The following is a 20,459-nucleotide window of genomic DNA, read 5'->3' as shown; positions in this document are numbered from 1 at the left end:
GAAACTATGTAAACTTGTCACACTGTAATTACATCTTCCTGCCAATGGTGGCACTGCAGCCCTGTTGATCACTAAAATCGGGCTTGACTTCCTGTGTGTAACACAAGGGGAGATTGATTACTATCATTAACAATATTGGATGAGGCACACACTTTGTAGCCATGAACCTTATTACTTGTTACAACCTTTGGTCTTTTTTAAATCAACATTTTTCATTTGTTTCTGCTGTCAATTGTCACAATGTGATGCAAGTTCTGTCCACTGGATGGCTCTGTGGAGCAGGTTTCTGGAGTCTCCCACTCATTTTGTGTCTGAAAGAACAAGCTTGTATTCAGCAACTAACTGGGCAATGCCTGAGGCACTTTACTGATGAGGGAAAATCTGGAAATGTTGGAAGTACAGAGTGGAGGCACCTCTGTGAGACTTTAACCTGCCTTTTCTCATTTTACATGCTGGGGTACCTACTATGTATTTCCATCATGTTTTTTCTTTTAATCTCTACTGTATAACATGATGCAACTTTTAATGTTAAAGCAGTAACTTTGTGATTATATGTAACAAAATCTCATACCTGCTGGATAGAATCTGCAGTTCAGTCACAAAGGGATCAAGAAAGGTGCAATTTGAATTCAATCTGGAATTAAAAAATTAGTGTAATGCTGACCACGAAACTAGCATCGATTGTTGTAAAAATGCATCTGGTTCACTAATGTCCTTTAGGGAAGGAAATCTGTCGTCCTTACCTAGTCTGGCCTACCTGACTCCAGACCATCAGCAATGTGGTTGACTCTTAACTGCCCTCTGAACTGGCCGAGCAAGCCACGCAGTTCAAGGGCAGTTAGGGATGGGCAACAAATGGTGGCTTAGCCAGCGATGCCCACATCCCACAAACCAATAATTAAAAAAAAAAACACAGACTAATCCAGAAGCAAAATACTGCAGATGCTGGAAACCTGAAATAAAAACAGAAAATGCTGGAAATACTCAGCAGGTCTGGCAGCATCTGTGGAGAGAGAAACAGAGTTAACGTTTCAGGTCGGTGACCTGTCAGTGGAACCCTGTGTCACGGGCCTGAAACGTTAACTCTGTTTCTCTCTCCACAGATGCTGCCAGACCTGCTGAATATTTCCAGCACTTTGTGTTTCTATCACAAACTAATCTCGTGGGATATCTAGAAGTGATCAGTTAACTGTTCACACACTTGGCTGAATTTCAGTCATCTAAACACTACTTCCTGAGTTACTACTTACCTTACCTTGCCTTCTCTTCTCTTTTAAACGTCAAGGATCTGCGACACTGCCCTTCATCTAAGTTTCTCACTACAAAAGGTGATTAAGAACAAACAAAGAAAGCAAAAAAATTGCACCTAAAAATGGAAAATTTTTTGCATAATAATATATAATAGCATAATTCTATGGCATGATCAGGTAGACCAAGTGCGATTTTAGTGGTGATTTAGTACTGATGTCAATTTTTGTTTGATAACAATCCTGTGAAGCACCTTGGGATGTTTTACACATTAAAGGCACGATAGAGATACGAGCTGTTTGGGCACTGGTTATATTGTGCTGTTGGTCTGAATATCAATTTGTAACCAGCAGCACCTGATTTATCCATTTTAATTCTTACAGGGCGTGATAGGGTGGATGTGGATAGGATGTTTCCTCTGCCTGCTGAGTCTAGAACCAGGGGACACAGTCTCAGAATAAGGGGTAGGCCATTTAAGAGTGAGATGAGGAGGAATTTCGTCACTCAGATGGTGGTGAATCTTTGGAATTTTCTACCCCAGAGGGCTGTGGAAGCTCAATCATTGAGCATGTTCAAGATAGAGATCGATAGATTTCTGGATACTAACGACATCAGGGAATATGGGAATAGTGGGGAAAAATGGCATAGAGGTAGATGATCAGCCACGATTTGTTTGAATATTGGAGCAGGCTCAATGGGCCGAATGGCCTACTCCTGCTCCTATTTCCTATGATCCTATGATGTACTGTAACCCTCAATTTATAATTTGGTGCATCAGAGAACATAAGAGGTGCCCACAACAATCTGATCAATTCCTGAAGACTGCACATACCCACTGTCAGACTGTTACTTTTAGCCTGTAACTAATAGATTTATTTACAAGTATGGTAATTACAAAGAAGCCTATACTCATTGGAGTTTAGAAGAATGAGAGATGATCTTATTGAAACATTGGTTCTGAGGGGACGTGACAGGGTAGATGCTGACAGAGGAACCTAAAACTCAGGGGCACAGTTTCAGAATAAGGAGTCTCCCATTTAAGACGGAGATGAGGAGGAATTTCTTCTCAAACGGTCATTAATCTTTGGAATTCTCTTCCCCAGAGAGCAGTGGAGGCTGGGTCATTGAATATATTCAAGGCTGAGTTAGACAGATTTTTGATTGACAAGGGAGTCAAGGGTTATGAGTGGCTGACTGGAAAGTGGAATTGAGGCCACATTCAGACCAGCCATGATCTTATTGAATGGTGGAGCAGGCTCGAGGGGCTGAATGGCCTACTCCTGATTCTTATCTTCATGTGTTATGTTCTTAAGCAGAAAAAATGAGCAAGTTACGATGATACAGGCACTTGAAAACAATACTCAGGCCCCAGGGGATAACATATCTACTTTAGAATATATTTCTTACACAGCCGGCAAGACTTTAGGAGGAAATGGTCTCTTGTAGACTTCCTGATTATAATGAGTGTACATGGGTGAGGGAATGGGGCCACTTTGACTTTGTGCGATAGTCTATAATGAGGTGATAGTGAGTCGACGGCCCGTTTTATATCTCTCCCATTTACCTCAATTTGAAATAAAAATGGCAAGAGATGCAACATTAGAATTAGAACATTACAGCGCAGTACAGGCCCTTCGGCCCTCGATGTTGCGCCGACCTGTGAAACCATCTGACCTACACTATTCCATTTTCATCCATATGTCTATCCAATGACCACTTAAATGCCCTTAAAGTTGGCGAGTCTACTACTGTTGCAGGCAGGGCGTTCCACGCCCTTACTACTCTCTAACTAAAGAAACTACCTCTCACATCTGTCCTATATCTATCACCCCTCAACTTAAAGCTATGTCCCCTCGTGTTTGCCATCACCATCCGAGGAAAAAGACTCTCACTATCCACCCTATCTAACCCTCTGATTATCTTATATGTCTCTATTAAGTCACCTCTCCTCCTCCTTCTCTCCAACGAAAACAACCTCAAGTCCCTCAGCCTTTCCTCGTAAGACCTTCCCTCCATACCAGGCAACATCCTAGTAAATCTCCTCTGCACCCTTTCCAAAGCTTCCACATCCTTCCTATAATGCGGTGACCAGAACTGCACGCAATACTCCAGGTGCGGCCTCACCAGAGTTTTGTACAGCTGCAGCATGACCTCGTGGCTCCGAAACTCGAGATCCCCCTACTAATAAAAGCTAACACACCATATGCCTTCTTAACAGCCCTATTAACCTGGGTAGCAACTTTCAGGGATTTATGTACCTGGACACCAAGATCTCTCTGCTCATCTACACTACCAAGAATCTTCCCATTAGCCCAGTACTCTGCATTCCTGTTACTCCTTCCGAAGTGAATCACCTCACACTTTTCCGCATTAAACTCCATTTGCCATCTCTCAGCCCAGCTCTGCAGCCTATCTATGTCCCTCTGTACCCTACAACATCCTTCGGCACTATCCACAACTCCACCGACCTTCGTGTCATCCGCAAATTTAGTAACTCACCCTTCTACACCCTCATCCAGGTCATTTACAAAAATGACAAACAGCAGTGGCCCCAAAACAGATCCTTGCGGTACACCATTAGTAACTAAACTCCAGGATGAACATTTGCCATCAACCACCACCCTCTGTCTTCTTTCAGCTAGCCAATTTCTGATCCAAAGCTCTAAATCACCTTCAACCCCATACGTCCGTATTTTCTGCAATAGCCTACCGTGGGGAACCTTATCAAACGCCTTACTGAAATCCATATACACCACATCCACTGCTTTACCCTCATCCACCTGTTTGGTCACCTTCTCGAAAAACGCAATCAGGTTTGTGAGGCACGACCTACCCTTCACAAAACCGTGCTGACTATCGCTAATGAACTTATTCTTTTCAAGATGATTATAAATCCTATCTCTTATAACCTTTTCCAACATTTTACCCACAACCGAAGTAAGGCTCACAGGTCTATAATTACCAGGGCTGTCTCTACTCCCCTTCTTGAACAAGGGGACAACATTTGCTATCCTCCAGTCTTCCGGCACTATTCCTGTCGACAATGATGACATAAAGATCAAGGACAAAGGCTTTGCAATCTCCTCCCTGTCTTCCCAGAGAATCCTAGGATAAATCCCATCTGGCCCAGGGGACTTATCTATTTTCACACTTTCCAAAATTGCTAACACCTCCTCCTTGTGAACCTCAATCCCATCTAGCCTAGTAGTCTGAATCTCAGTATTCTCCTCGACAACATTTTCCTTCTCTACTGTAAATACTGACGAAAAATATTCATTTAACGCTTCCCCTATCTCCTCTGATTCCACACACAACTTCCCACTACTATCCTTGATTGGCCCTGTTCTAACTCTAGTCATTCTTTTATTCCTGATATACCTATAGAAAGCCTTAGGGTTTTCCTTAATCCTATCCGCCAATGACTTCTCGTGTCCTCTCCTTGCTCTTCTTAGCTCTCCCTTTAGATCCTTCCTGGCTAGCTTGTAACTCTCAAGCGCCCTAACTGAGCCTTCACGTCTCATCCGAACATAAGCCTTCTTCTTCCTCTTGACAAGCGCTTCAACTTCTTTAGTAAACCACGGCTCCCTCGCTCGACAACTTCCTCCCTGCCTGACAGGTACATACTTATCAAGGACACGCAGTAGCTGCTCCTTGAATAAGCTCCACATTTCGTTTGTGCCCATCCCCTGCAGTTTCCTTCCCCATCCTACGCATCCTAAATCTTGCCTAATCGCGTCATAATTTCCTTTCCCCCAGCTATAATTCTTGCCCTGCGGTATATACCTGTCCCTGCCCATCGCTAAGGTAAACCTAACCGAATTGTGATCACTATCACCAAAGTGCTCACCTACATCTAAATCTAACACCTGGCAGGGTTCATTACCCAGTACCAAATCCAATGTGGCCTCGCCCCTGGTTGGCCTGTCTACATACTGTGTCAGAAAACCCTCCTGCACACACTGGACAAAAACTGACCCATCTAAAGTACTCGAACTATAGTATTTCCAGTCAATATTTGGAAAGTTTAAAGTCCCCCATAACAACTACCCTGTTACTCTCACTCCTGTCGAGAATCATCTTCACTATCCTTTCCTCTGCATCTCTGGAACTATTCGGAGGTCTATAGAAAACTCCCAACAGGGTGACCTGTCCTCTCCTGTTTCTAACCTCAGCCCATACTACCTCAGTAGACGAGTCCTCAAACGTCCTTTCTGCCGCTGTAATACTCTCCTTGATTAACAATGCCACACCCCCCCCCCCTCTTTTACCATCTTCTCTGTTCTTACTGAAACATCTAAATCCCGGAACCTGCAACATCCATTCCTGTCCCTGCTCTACCCATGTCTCCGAAATGGCCACAACATCGAGATCCCAGGTACCAACCCATGCTGCAACATCACCCACCTTATTCCGGATGCTCCTGGCATTGAAGTAGACACACTTCTTGCTTGCCAGTGCCCTCTTGCGTCCTTGTAACCTTATCCCTGACCTCACTACTCTCAACATCCTGTACACTGGAACTACAATTTAGGTTCCCATTCCCCTGCTGAATTAGTTTAAACCCCCCCGAAGAGCACTAGCAAATCTCCCCCCCAGGATATTGGTACCCCTCTGGTTCAGGTGAAGACCATCCTGTTTGTAGAGGTCCCACCGACCCCAGAAAGAGCCCCAATTATCCAGGAAACCAAAACCCTCCCTGCTACACCATCCCTGCAGCCACGTGTTCAACTCCTCTCTCTCCCTATTCCTCGCTTCGCTAGCACGTGGCACGGGCAACAACCCAGAGATAACAACTCTGTTTGTTCTCGCTCTAAGCTTCCACCCTAGCTCCCTGAATTTCTGCCTTAAATCCCCATCTCTCTTCCTACCTATGTCGTTGGTGCCTATGTGGACCACGACTTGGGGCTGCACCCCCTCCCCCTTAAGGATCCCAAAAACACGATCCGAGACATCACGAACCCTGGCACCTGGGAGGCAACACACCAACCGTGAGTCTCTCTCGTTCCCACAGAACCTCCTATCTGTTCCCCTAACTATGGAGTCCCCAATGACTAATGCTCTGCTCCTCTTCCCCCTTCCCTTCTGAGCAACAGGGACAGACTCTGTGCCAGAGACCTGTACCCCATTGCTTACCCCTGGTAAGTCGTCCCCCGCAACAGTATCCAAAACGGTATACCTGTTGTTGAGGGAAACGGCCACAGGGGATCCCTGCACTGCCTGCTGATTCCCTCTCCTTCCCCTGACGGTAACCCATCTACCTACTTCTTTTACCTGAGGTGTGACTACCTCCCCATAACTCCTCTCAATAACCCCCTCCGCCTCCCGAATGATCCGAAGTTCATCCAGCTCCAGCTCCAGCTCCAATTCCCTAACGCGGTTCTCAAGGAGCTGGAGTTGGGTGCACTTCCCGCAGATGCAGTCAGCAGGGACACTCTTGGCGACCCTTACCTCCCACATTCTGCAGGAGGAACATACTTAACCTCCATTCCCACTATACTAAATTCCCAACAAATCTACTGAAAAACCAAAAAAAAAAGTCAAAACTTGTTCGCTTAGCAATCCGACGGACAGAACTTTTTAAATAAAAAGCTTACCTTATCAACACACCAGAGTCCTTTTTTTTTTTGGTTAGAGGAGGAGGGTGGGTGGGAGACACTACACGTGTAGTGTCTCGGGTACAGCCACCGCCCAAATATATAGTTTTCACTTACACAGCAGTCCCCTGGTCCTCCGAAAACAAAAGGGAATTAACTTTAACTTGCACTGAAACTGACCTCCCAGCTGCAAGTTCCCTCCGCACCTCCGCTTCTGTCAAAGCTGCTGCACCAGAAAAAAACATGAGCTGCTGACTGACTCTCACCTGTTGTATACTATCCCACAAGTCAAGATCCAAATCACTATCACTTCACAGATTCCAACGGTCAATTCCAGAAACTAAAAGAGTTGACAACTGAGCTAAAGACACTGAGGGTCGCACAGAGGCCTCAGAATAAAGAGCTGCCAATGGTGCTTCCTTTGTGTAGAATGGGCAGCAGCTCACTCCACCTGCAGGCTTTGCTTTGACCAGGTATAAGTAGCAAGAAAAATGAGGCAGAGAAGCGGAGAGGTTTAGGGAAGGAATTCCAGAGCTTAGGGCCGAGGCAACTGAAGACACGACCACCAATAGTGGAACAATTAAAATCAGGAATGCTTCAGAGGCCAGAATTCGAGGAGTGCAGCTATCTCAGAGGGTTGCGGGGCTGGAGGAGATTACAGAGATAGGGAGGGGGCGAGGCCATGGAGGGATTTGAAAACAAGGATGAGAATTTTATAATTGAGGCATTGCTCGATTGGGAGCCAATGTTTGGCAGCGAGCGTAGGGGTGATATGGGGAAGGGGACTTGGTGTGAGTTAAAACACAGGCAGCGGAGTTTTGGATGACCTCAAGTTTATGGTGGAGAGAACACTGGAAACTGGTCGGAGTACTTTGAAATGGTCAGTCTCGAAGTAACAAAGGTACGGATGAGGGTTTCAGCAGTAGATACGCTGAGGCAGAGGTGGTCAGGCGATGTTACAGAGGTGGAAATAGGTGGTCTTCGTGATGGCATGAAAATGTGGTTGGAAGGTCATCTCAGGGTCATATATGACACCAAGGTTGTGAACAGACTGGTTTGGCCTCAGACAGTTGCCGGGAGAGGGATGGAGTCAGTGGTTAGTGAAAGGAGTTTGTAATCTTTCCAGTGTTTAATTGGAGGAAATTTCTGCTGATCCAGATACTGGATGTCAGATGAATAGTCTGGTAATTTAACAACAGTGGAGGAGTTTTGAGAGGTGATGATGAGGTAGAGCTGGGAATTGACAGCATACATGTGAAAACTAACATTGTGTTTTCAGGTGATGCTGTGAGGGTAGCATGTAGGTGAGAAATAGGAGGGGGCCAAGGATGGATCCTTGGGGGACACTGAAGGTAGCTGTCCCAAAGCGCTTTGCAACCAATGAAGTATTTTTGAAGAGTAGTCACTGTTGTTTTGTAGGAAACACAGCAATTTGATAATTACTGGATAATTTGTTTTAGTGATATTGTTTGAGGGATAATTATTGGTCAGGACACCGGGTGGGGGGGGTGGGGGGAGAACTTTTTGCTCTTCTTTGAATGGTACCATGGGATCTTTTACATTCATCTGAGAGAGTGGACGAAGCCTCGGTTTAATGTCTCATCAAGATGATACACCTCTGACATTGCAGCACTCCCTCAGCACTGCACCAGGAGTGTCAGCCTAGATACTCTGCTCAAGCCTCTGGAGTGGGATTTGAATCACGACCATCTGACTCTGAGGTGAGAGAGCTACCTCCGAGCCACAGCTGACAACTAGATTAGGACAAAGCTTTCCCATTCATCCGCCTCCAGCATTCGTATTCTAACTGGACCCCTCCCCCTGGCCTCTTACCCGCTCTTGATCTTTTAATTTAAAACTGTCGGCGCGATATTGGTCATCTCAATTTCTCTGCCCCCTCACTCACTCCAACCTGTCCCCCTCTGAACTTGAGGCACTCCATTCTCTCAGGTCTAACCCCAACATGGTCATCAAACCTGCAGGCAAGGGTGGTGCTGTTGTTGTATGGCGTATCGACCTCTACCTTGCAGAAGCTCAACGCCAACTCTCAGACACTTCTTCCTACCTCCCTCTGGACCATGACCCCACAACCGAACATCAAGCTCCTGTCCACAGGACCGTCACTGATCTCATCTCCTCTGGAGATCTTCCCTTTACAGCTTCCAACCTCATAGTCCCACAACCCCGGACAGCCCACTTCTACCTCCTTCCCAAAATCCACAAACAGGACTGTCCCGGCAGACCCATTGTTTCAGTCTGCTCCTGCCCCACTAAACTTATTTCTTCCTATCTAGACTCTATCTTTTCTCCGCTGGTCCAGTCTCTTCCCACCTACATCCGTGACTCTTCTGACGCCCTACGTCATTTTGACAATTTCCAGTTTCCTGGCCCCAACCGCCTCCTCTTCACTATGGACGTCCAATCTCTCTACACCTCCATCCCCCACCAGCATGGTTTGAGGGCTCTCCGCTTCTTCCTTGAACAGAGGCCCAACCAGTCCCCATCCACTACCACCCTCCTCCGCCTGGCTGAACTTGTTCTCACATTGAACAGCTTCTCCTTCAACTCCACTCACTTCCTTCAAGTAAAAGGTGTCGCTATGGGTACCCGCATGGGTCCTAGTTATGTCTGTCTTTTTGTGGGATATGTCGAACATTCCTCGTTCCAGTCCTACTCAGGCCCCCTCCCCCAACTCTTTTTCTGATACATTGATGACTGTATCGGTGCTGTTTCCTGCTCCTGCCCTGAACTAGAAAACTTTATCAACTTTGCTTCTAATTTCCACCCTTCTCTCACCTTTACATGGTCCATCTCTGACACTTCCCTTCCCTTCCTCGACTTCTCTATCTCCATCTCTGGGCATAGGTTGTCTACTAATATCCATTATAAGCCCATCGACACCCACAGCTACCTCGACTACACTTCTTCACACCCTGCCTCCTGTAAGGACTCCATTCCATTCTCCCAGTTTCTCCGTCTCCGATGCATCTGCTCTGATGATGCTACCTTCCATGACAGTGCTTCTGATATGTCTTCCTTTTTCCTCAACTGAGGATTCCCCCCCACTGTGGTTGACAGGGCCCTCAACCGTGTCCGGCCCATTTCCCGCACCTCTACCCTCACCCCTTCCCCTCCCTCCCAGAACCGTGACAGGGTTCCCCGTCTCCTCACTTTCCACCCCATCAGCCTCCATATCCAAAGGATCATCCTCCGCCATTTCCGCCACCTCCAGCGTGATGCCACTACCAAATGCATCTTCCCCTCCCTTCCCCTGTTATCATTCCAAAGGGATCGTTCGCTCCATGACACCCTGGTCCACTCCTCCATTACCCCCACCACCTCGTTCCCTTCCCATGGCACCTGCCCCTGCAATCGCAGGAGGTGTAATACCTGCCCGTTTACCTCCTCCCTCCTCACTATCCAAGGCCCCAAACACTCCTTTCAGGTGAAGCAGCGATTTACTTGTACTTCTTTCAATGTAGTATACTGTATTCGCTGCTCACAATGTGGTCTCCTCTACATTGGGGAGACCAAGCGCAGACTGGGTGACCGCTTTGCGGAACTTCTCTGCTCAGTCCACAAGCAGGACCCGGAGTTTCCGGTTGCTTGCCATTTCAACACTCCCCCCCTGCTCTCATGCTCACATCTCTGTCCTGGGATTGCTGCAGTGTTCCAGTGAACATCAATGCAAGCTCGAGGAACAGCATCTCATCTACCGATCAGGCACATTACAGCCTGCTGGACTGAACATTGAGTTCAATAATTTCAGAGCATGACAGCCCCCCATTTTACTTTTATTTTTAGTTATTTTTTTCTTTTTCTTTTTAATATTTATTTTTGTTTACTTTATTTTATTTCATCTTAGTTTGTTCAGTTTGCTTACCCACTTTTTTTGTCATGTTTGTACTTGCGGCTGTTCAATTTTCAGTCCATTAACAGCCTATCTGTACTAATATTTTGTCTTTCAGCAGACCATTAACATATTGTTTGCCTTTGCTCCATGACCTTCTGGTCAGCTATTCTGTGACCTTGTCCTATCTACACCTTCTCCTTTGTTATCTCTTGCCCCACCCCCGCTTTACTTGCTTATAACCTTTTACATTCTAATATTTGCCAGTTCTGAAGAAGGGTCACTGACCTGAAACGTTAACTCTGCTTCTCTCTCTGCTTCTGCTGCCAGACCTGCTGAGTATTTCCAGCATTTCTTGTTTTTATTTCAGATTTCCAGCATCTGCAGTATTTTGCTTTTATTAAACAAAGCTTTCGTGACCCAGCTTCTCTACAGAGAGCAGGGCTCAGGTCTAGTCCTTAGGGTTTAGGGTTGTTCAATCTGCAACACTACTGTCTAATGTGGCTCTCAAAGCCAGCTGTGGACTGGCTGTCCGAAACAGATGTGAGATTCTTTGGGATTCTCTCAGTAAAGGGCTGGAGGAGACTGAATCTACAGCAGTCTGGAGCCATTCACAGGGCACTCTCGATTTTCTGCATGGCCGGTCCGACCCTGCTCAAAACCCAAGCCAGTCAGGTCGCTTTGTGTTTCCAGCTCTAATCCGTTGGTTTGTCCTGTGTGTATTTTGCAGGCTGGAGCTTTTGAAAAGGCTGTAGCTCATGTTAATCCTTAAATGAGAACAACAAGATCTGTTAGTATCACAAAAGTGAGATCCATGCATTTTAATGACTATAGAGATTTAAATTTGATTTGACTGCAAGGCCTCCACCTGTGCAGTGACAGAGACAAAACTTTGGACACCATTGTTGTACTTTAGGAGCAGAAAATTATTTCTAAATATATATAATATACAACTGCCTCTGCCTCCAGCAATCTCTCCTCTGATGCGGGGAAACACTCTGCTTTGACAGCAGAACCTTGCCACTTCCACTAGAGTCTGTTGGTACCTGACTGAGAAACTCCTTTTTTACCAAATGTTAAAGTAGAAATAAAACTACGCTATTGAACTTCAAATCATCATGGGACATTACCTGGAGTATGAAATGTCTTGCTTAATGCCAGGGGATGTCCATTAAAATGTGTATATCAAAAGCTACCATTGTTTAATCACACCTTGCTGTACACTTTTCAACACCCTCCCAAAGGACATACACGTTGACCTTCCTCCTAATTTGGATCTTAGCCTGAACACAGCATCACCCTAGAGTTGCCATGGTGACTCACTGCCCCCTATGCAATGGGCTAGTTTAACTGGAAACCTTGTACGGTTTTTCCCGGCCCATATCCCATCCATGCTGGCTGTCGGTTAAAGGGAGAGATAAGTCATGTTGTACTCGAGTAGGGGGAGGGGGTTGCGATGACGAAAGGTCGGGGGCGAGGGAGCACTCACCAGGTGGAGAGTCCTGTATGTTATACTCCAGAAAGCTTCTTGTTGAAGGATTATGCTGGAACCGATCGTTACTCAGTCTTGCAATTATTTTACAAAGTTTCTTTTTACCAAAAATATACTTTATTCATAAAGATTTGCAAGGATACGTTACAAAACAATTCAAATTTCACATTTCGGAAAGTACAATAGAGATCAGATTTCTTCAATACACAAAACATGAAGTGCCTCACGATTATTGCCATTTCATTTTAAATGCAATATACATTGGCATTACATAACAAAAAACATTTTGGTGCATACAGCCCGGGGCGGGGTGGGGGGTGGGGGGGGGTTCACGGGTCCCAGCCCCTTGGTTCACTATGACGGGAGGACCTTACACAGTGGCCTTTCCCCATTGAGCCTTTGCTGCGGCTGCCCCAAGCTTTAGTGCGTCCCTCAGCACATGGTCCTGGACCTTGGAATGTGCCAGTCTGCAACACTTGGTCGTGGACAACTCTTTGTGCTGGAAGACCAGCACGTTTCGGGCAGATCAAAGGGCGTCTTTCACCGAATTGATGGTCCTCCAGCAGCAGTTGATGTTTGTCTCGGTGTGCGTCCCTGGGAACAGCCCGTAGAGCACAGACTCCTGTGTTACAGAGCTGCTTGGGATGGACCTCGACAAAAACCACTGTATCTCTTTCCACACCTGCTTTGCAAAGGCACATTTCGGAAGGAGGTGGGCAACAGTCTCTTCCCCACCACAGCCACCTCGAGGGCAGCGTGCGGAGGGGGCGAGACTCCAGGCGTGGTGCTTGTTTGAAAGTTCTGGTGATGAGGCATTCTGCCAAATCACTTTGACGGTCTGCTCAGGGAACCATCCGACAGGATCCACCATCTCCTTTTCCTGTAGGGCCTTGAGGACATTCCGTGCAGACCACTGCCTGATGGATTGGTGGTCAAAGGTGTTTTTCTACATAAACTTTTCCACGAAGGATAGGTGTTACGGCACAGTCCAACTGGATAGAGCGTTCTGCGGCAATGTGACCAGACCCATCCTTCGAAACACTGGGGACAGACAGAATCTCAGCAAGTAGTGACACTTGGTGTTTGTGTACTGGGGTTCCAGTGCAGCTTGATGCAGCCGCACACGAAGGTGGTCATCAGGATAAGGGTGACATTGGATACGTTTTTCCCCCTTTATCCAGAGGTTTGAACATTGTCTCCCTCCTGATCTGATCCATTTTCAATCTCCAGGTAAAGCGGAAAATGGTTCGGGTGACCGCCACAGCGCAGGAGTGGTATATGGGCCAGACCTGTGCCGCGTACAGTAACAACGTGAGCGCCTCACACCTGATGACCAGGTTCTTACCCACAATGGAGAGAGATCATTGCTCCCATATGTTCAGTTTATGTTGTACCCTGGCTACTCGCTCCTTCCAGGTTTTGGTGCACACCCCGGCCCCTCCGAACTATATCCCCAGCACCTTCAGGTAATCTGACCTAACGGTGAAGGGGACAATGGATCGGTCAGCCCAGTTCCCAAAGAACATGGCCTCGCTCTTGTCGTGGTTAACTTTGGCTCCCAAACCCAGTTCGAACTGATCACCGATGCTCATCAGTCTGCGAACGGACAGCGGATCTGAGCAGAAGACGACGACGTCATCCATGTACAGGGAGGCTTTGACCTGGGTGCCTCCACTGCCTGGGATTGTCACCCCTCTTATGCCTGCATCCTTCCTACTGGACTCAGCAAAAGGTTCGATACACCAAACAAACAAGACAGGGAAGAGAGGACAGCCCTGTCTGATTCCAGATGGGATTGGGAAACTTTCTGATTCCCACCCATTGATTGAGACTGCGCTACTGATGTTTGTGTAGTTTGGTCCAATTGCAGATTCCCTCCTCAAACCCCATTTTGGAGAGCACGTCCATCATGTATGTGTGCGATATCCTGTCAAAAGCCTTCTCCTGGTCCAGGCTGATGAGGCAGGTGTCCACCCCCCTGTCCCGTACATAGGTGATCATATCCCTGAGTAGCGTGAGACTATCAGAGATTTTCCTGCCGGGTACAGTACAGGTCTGATCAGGGTGGATCACCAACTCCAGAGCAGACTTGACTCGAGTGGCTATGACTTTGGACAGAATCTTGTAGTCAACATTAAGCAGTGAGATGGGCCGCCAATTTCTGATTTCTGCCCTCTCCCCCTTCCACTTGTAGATGAGGGTGATGATGCCTTTCCTCATGGATTCTGACATGCTGCCGGCCAGGAGCATACTCTCGTATACTTCCAGCAGGTCCGGGCCGACCCAGTCCCACAGGGCCGAATACAACTCAACCGGTAAGCCATCGCTTCTGGGAATTTTACTCGTCTCGAAGGCCTTCGTCAGCTCATCCAGGGTTAGTGGTTTGTCCAGACTCCTCCGCATGCTGTCATCTAAGACCTCCATGATGGATGACAGGAAGGATTGGGTGACCGTCCATTGTTGTACATTATGTCTGCTCCGAGGAGGCGACCGCCCACCACCTCCTTAACTTCGGAGATAGTGACATTGCCTCCTTATTTTAAAAAGCAAAAGGGTTAGGGTGGTGCAGTGGTTAGCACTGCAGCCTCACAGCTCCAGTGACCCGGGGTTCAGTTCTGGGTACTGCCTGTTCGGAGTTTGTAAGTTCTCCCTGTGACCGCGTGGGTTTCCTCCGGGTGCTCCGGTTTGCTCCCACAGCTAAAGACTTGCAGGTTGATAGGTAAATTGGCCATTGTAAATTGCCCCTAGTATAGGTAGGTGGTAGGAGAATGGTGGGGATGTGGTAGGGAATATGAGATTAATGTAGGATTAGTATAAATAAGTGTTTGTTGTTCGGCACAGACTTGGTGGGCCGAAGGGCCTGTTTCAGTGCTGTATCTCTATGACTGTATGACATGCAGCTCCTCACTCAAACCTTCTCCCACTTTCACTAAGTGTATCCTTATATATACTCAAGTAAGACCCTAATTAACACCCTCCACCTGCCCATGATTAAACACAATTAACACTAGAGAATTCCGAAGAATCCCGCAGCCTTTTGCGAAGAGTCAGTTTGCCTCTGGTTGTACAGCCATTGACTTGAGGCTTTTAGCTGGAGTCCATTCACACCTGATTTACACTGACTACATGACTGGAATTCATTCTCACAGTATCAAAAAAATCTTGGAATCTTTTTGTTTCCAATTCCAGTTTCACATGATGCAGTGTCAAACTTGATGTAGTCTGCCCAAACTATGGATTCAGTTTTCTTTAAAAATCCTCCACAGTGGGAAATCTGACGGAGTGGAATGGGTGTGGGATCATGTAGATCCCACTGGATTTTCCACCCATTAATTTCATTGGAAGGACAGACCCCAGGGGAGTGGGGCAATTCTTGCAGCCCAGAGTTTCGCCCTGCAGTCCTTGCAGTTAATGCTTTAATGCCTAAAACATATACCCTAATTGGGTATATGCAACCTCAAGAAGCATCCCCATCTGTCGCAATATGACTGCCCTGGTTCCCATAATTATAGCTTTGTTGAATAAGTTCCCAGTTTAATGCTGAATGTTGAGTACTTTTATGGACTATTTTACAGGGGTATTTTTGATTTTGTGCATTCGTGACTTCAATGGAATAAAAATGGGGAGAGGTTTAAAACATGCTGCCGATTCATTATCACCCATTTTACACTATCGCACAAAGTCAAGTCATCCCCGAGGCTTGGCAATGCGGCTCCAAAAATCCATTTCATCTCAGACTATCTATATTCATCTGATCTGCATTCAAACTCAAGATTCAGAAGTGAGGAGTCTGTTTACTACTCTCTCCACTCTCATACTGTGCAATTTCCTCATTTTTAGATTTGTACTCTTAATTTTTTCCAGTAATTTGCATTGCTTTACTTACAGTCCTAGTATTTGCAGGAATACGCATTGATACAGTGATTCTGTTCATGTAGCTGAGTGAGCCTGATTAAAGTTAGATGTTTGTTTTATTGGGAGTGACTGTGGGGCAGAGTGGAAGTTGGGTAACAGGTTGGCAGGGCCACTGAGGGCCTCCCTTTTTCCCTCTTACTACACATAGGTTAGATTCAGGACTCCATTTTACATTTGCCATAAAGATTTACCCATAATAAATATATTCAGGCTGCTATACGTTATAGCCTTCTTTGGCCTCCTTATCTCGAGAGACAATGGGTAAGCGCCTGGAGGTGGTCAGTGATTTGTGAAGCAGCGCCTGGAGTGGCTATAAAGGCCAATTCTAGAGTGACAGGCTCTTCCACAGGTGCTGCAGAAAAATTTGTTTGTCGGGGCTGTTACACAGTTGGTTCTCCCCTTGCGCTTCTGTCTTTTTTCCTGCCAACTGCTAAGTCTCTTCGACTCGCCACACTTTAGCCCCGCCTTTATGGCTGTCCGCCAGCTCTGGCGATCACTGGCAACTGACTCCCACGACTTGTGATCAATGTCACAGGATTTCATGTTGCGTTTGCAGACGTCTTTAAAGCGGAGACATGGACGGCCGGTGGGTCTGATACCAGTGGCGAGCTCGCTGTACAATTAGAATTAGAATTAGAACATTACAGCGCAGTACAGGCCCTTCGGCCCTCGATGTTGCGCCGATCATCTGACCTACACTATTCCATTTTCATCCATATGTCTATCCAATGACCACTTAAATGCCCTTAAAGTTGGCGAGTCTACTACTGTTGCAGGCAGGGCGTTCCACGCCCCTACTACTCTCTGCGTAAAGAAACTACCTCTGACATCTGTCCTATATCTTTCACCCCTCAACTTAAAGCTATGTCCCCTCGTGTTTGCCATCATCATCCGAGGAAAAAGACTCTCACTATCCACCCTATCTAACCCTCTGATTATCTTGTATGTCTCTATTAAGTCACCTCTCCTCCTCCTTCTCTCTAACGAAAACAACCCCAAGTCCCTCAGCCTTTCCTCGTAAGACCTTCCTTCCATACCAGGCAACATCCTAGTAAATCTCCTCTGCACCCTTTCCAAAGCTTCCACATCCTTCCTATAATGCGGTGACCAGAACTGCACGCAATACTCAAGGTGCGGCCTCACAAGAGTTTTGTACAGCTGCATCATGACCTCGTGGCTCCGAAACTCGATCCCCCTACTAATAAAAGCTAACACACCATATGCCTTCTTAACAGCCCTATTAACCTGGGTAGCAACTTTCAGGGATTTATGTACCTGGACACCAAGATCTCTCTGCTCATCTACACTACCAAGAATCTTCCCATTAGCCCAGTACTCTGCATTGCTGTTACTCCTTCCAAAGTGAATCACCTCACACTTCTCCGCATTAAACTCCATTTGCCATCTCTCAGCCCAGCTCTGCAGCCTATCTATGTCCCTCTGTACCCTACAACACCTTTCGACACTGTCCACAACTCCACCGACCTTCGTGTCATCCGCAAATTTACTAACCCACCCTTCTACACCCTCATCCAGGTCATTTATAAAAATGACAAACAGCAGTGGCCCCAAAACAGAACCTTGCGGTACACCACTAGTAACTAAACTCCAGGATGAACATTTGCCATCAACCACCACCCTCTGTCTTCTTTCAGCTAGCCAATTTCTGATCCAAAGCTCTAAATCACCTTCAACCCCATACTTCCATATTTTCTGCAATAGCCTACCGTGGGGAACCTGATCAAACGCCTTACTGAAATCCATATACACCACATCCACGGCTTTACCCTCATCCACCTGTTTGGTCACCTTCTCGAAAAACTCCATAAGGTTTGTGAGGCACGACCTACCTTTCACAAAACCGTGCTGACTATCGCAAATGAACTTATTCTTTTCAAGATGATTATAAATCCTATCTCTTATAACCCTTTCCAACATTTTACCCACAACCGAAGTAAGGCTCACAGGTCTATAATTACCAGGGCTGTCTCTACTCCCCTTCTTGAACAAGGGGACAACATTTGCTATCCTCCAGTCCTCCGGCACTACTCCTGTCGACAATGACGACATAAAGCTCAACAACAACGGCTCTGCAATCTCCTCCCTGTCTTCCCAGAGAATCCTAGGATAAATCCCATCTGGCCCAGGGGACTTATCTATTTTCACTCTTTCCAAAATTGCTAACACCTCCTCCTTGTGAATCTCAATCCCATCTAGCCTAGTAGGCTGTATCTCAGTAATCTCCTCGGCAACATTTTCTTTCTCTACTGTAAATATTGACGAAAAATATTCATTTAACGCTTCCCCTATCTCCTCTGATTCCGCACACAACTTCCCACTACTATCCTTGATTGGCCCTGTTCTAACTCTTATCATTCTTTTATTCCTGATATACCGATAGAAAGCCTTAGGGTTTTCTTTGATCCTATCCGCCAATGACTTCTCGTGTCCTCTCCTTGCTCTTCTTAGCCCTCCTTTTAGATCCTTCCTGGCTAGCTTGTAACTCTCAAGCGCCCTAACTGAGCCTTCACGTCTCATCCTAACATAAGCCGCCCTCTTCCTCTTGACAAGCGCTTCAACTTCTTGAGTAAACCACGGCTCCCTTGCTCGACAACTTCCTCCCTGCCTGACAGGTACATACTTATCAAGGACACGCATTAGCTGCTCCTTGAATAAGCTCCACATTTCGTTTGTGCCCATCCCCTGCAGTTTCCTTCCCCATCCTACACATCCTAAATCTTGCCTAATCGCGTCATAATTTCCTTTCCCCCAGCTATAATTCTTGCCCTGCGGTATATACCTGTCCCTGCCCATCGCTAAGGTAAACCTAACCGAATTGTGATCACTATCGCCAAAGTGCTCACCTACATCTAAATCGAACACCTGGCCGGGTTCATTACCCAGTACCAAATCCAATGTGGCATCGCCCCTGGTTGGCCTGTCCACATACTGTGTCAGAAAACCCTCCTGCACACACTGGACAAAAACAGACCCATCTAAAGTACTCGAACTATAGTATTTCCAGTCAATATTTGGAAAGTTAAAGTCCCCCATAACCACTACCCTGTTACTCTCGCTCCTGTCGAGAATCATCTTCGCTATCCTTTCCTCTACATCTCTGGAACTATTCAGAGGTCTATAGAAAACTCCCAACAGGGTGACCTCTCCTCTCCTGTTTCTAACCTCGGCCCATACTACCTCAGTAGACGAGTCCTCAAACATCCTTTCTGCCGCTGTAATACTTTCCTTGATTAACAATGCCACACCCCCCCCTCTTTTACCCTCTTCTCTGTTCTTACTGAAACATCTAAATCCCGGAACCTGCAACATCCATTCCTGCCCCTGCTCTACCCATGTCTCTGAAATGGCCACAACATCAGGATCCCAGGTACCAACCCATGCTGCAAGCTCACCCACCTTATTCCGGATGCTCCTGGCGTTGAAGTAGACACACTTTAAACCAAGTTCTTGCTTGCCAGTGCCCTCTTGCGTCCCTGTAACCTTATCCCCTACCTCACTACTCTCAACAGCCTGTACACTGGAACTACAATTTAGGTTCCCATTCCCCTGCTGATTTAGTTTAAACCCCCCCGAAGAGCACTAACAAATCTCCCCCCCAGGATATTGGTACCCCTCTGGTTCAGGTGAAGACCATCCTGTTTGTAGAGGTCCCACCTACCCCAGAAAGAGCCCCAATTATCCAGGAAACCAAAACCCTCCCTCCTACACCATCCCTGCAGCCACGTGTTCAACTCCTCTCTCTCCCTATTCCTCTCTTCGCTAGCACGTGGCACGGGCAACAACCCAGAGATAACAACTCTGGTTGTTCTCGCTCTAAGCTTCCACCCTAGCTCCCTGAATTTCTGCCTTAAATCCCCATCTCTCTTCCTACCTATGTCGTTGGTGCCAATGTGTCTTTGGGGATCCTGCCATCTTCCATGCGGCTCACATGGCCAAGCCATCTCAAGCGCCGCTGACTCAGTAGGGTGTATAAGCTGGGGATGTTAGCCGCCTCGAGGACTTCTGTGTTGGAGATACGGTCCTGCCACCTGATGCCAAGTATTCTCCGGAGGCAGCGAAGATGGAATGAATTGAGACGTCGCTCTTGGCAGACATACGTTGTCCAGGCCTCGCTGCCATAGAGCAAGGTACTGAGGACACAGGCCTGATACACTCGGACTTTTGTGTTCCATGTCAGTGCGCCATTTTCCCACACCCTCTTGGCCAGTCTGGACATAGCAGTGGTTATTGCTATATAGTTATTCTTTAACATCAAATGGCGTTTTGTGCATCATCGCAAAACTGGCAGTCATTATCTGAAACCTGAACCTCAAACTCTGTATTCATCTGACTCTGACCT

General features: G+C 46.8%; 1 protein-coding gene across 3 annotated transcripts in view; it reads left to right on the top strand.

Annotated features, from left to right (window-relative positions):
* The window catches only part of elk3 (ETS transcription factor ELK3), a 120,736-nt gene that overhangs the window by 7,497 nt on the left and 92,780 nt on the right, over positions 1 to 20,459 (top strand). For 2 of the 3 annotated variants that reach the window (XM_068059677.1, XM_068059679.1), the window contains one exon: positions 14,379 to 14,499. The exons of the other annotated variant lie outside the window; for it this stretch is intronic. In XM_068059677.1, coding sequence (XP_067915778.1) covers positions 14,379 to 14,499 — 121 coding nt within the window. The remainder of the gene's footprint in view (positions 1 to 14,378; positions 14,500 to 20,459) is intronic. 3 annotated transcript variants of the gene reach the window in all.

Source organism: Heterodontus francisci, chromosome 27, assembly GCF_036365525.1.
Source record: "Heterodontus francisci isolate sHetFra1 chromosome 27, sHetFra1.hap1, whole genome shotgun sequence".
NCBI classification, from domain to species: Eukaryota; Metazoa; Chordata; class Chondrichthyes; order Heterodontiformes; family Heterodontidae; genus Heterodontus; species Heterodontus francisci.
This window is presented reverse-complemented; position numbering and strand designations above follow the sequence as displayed.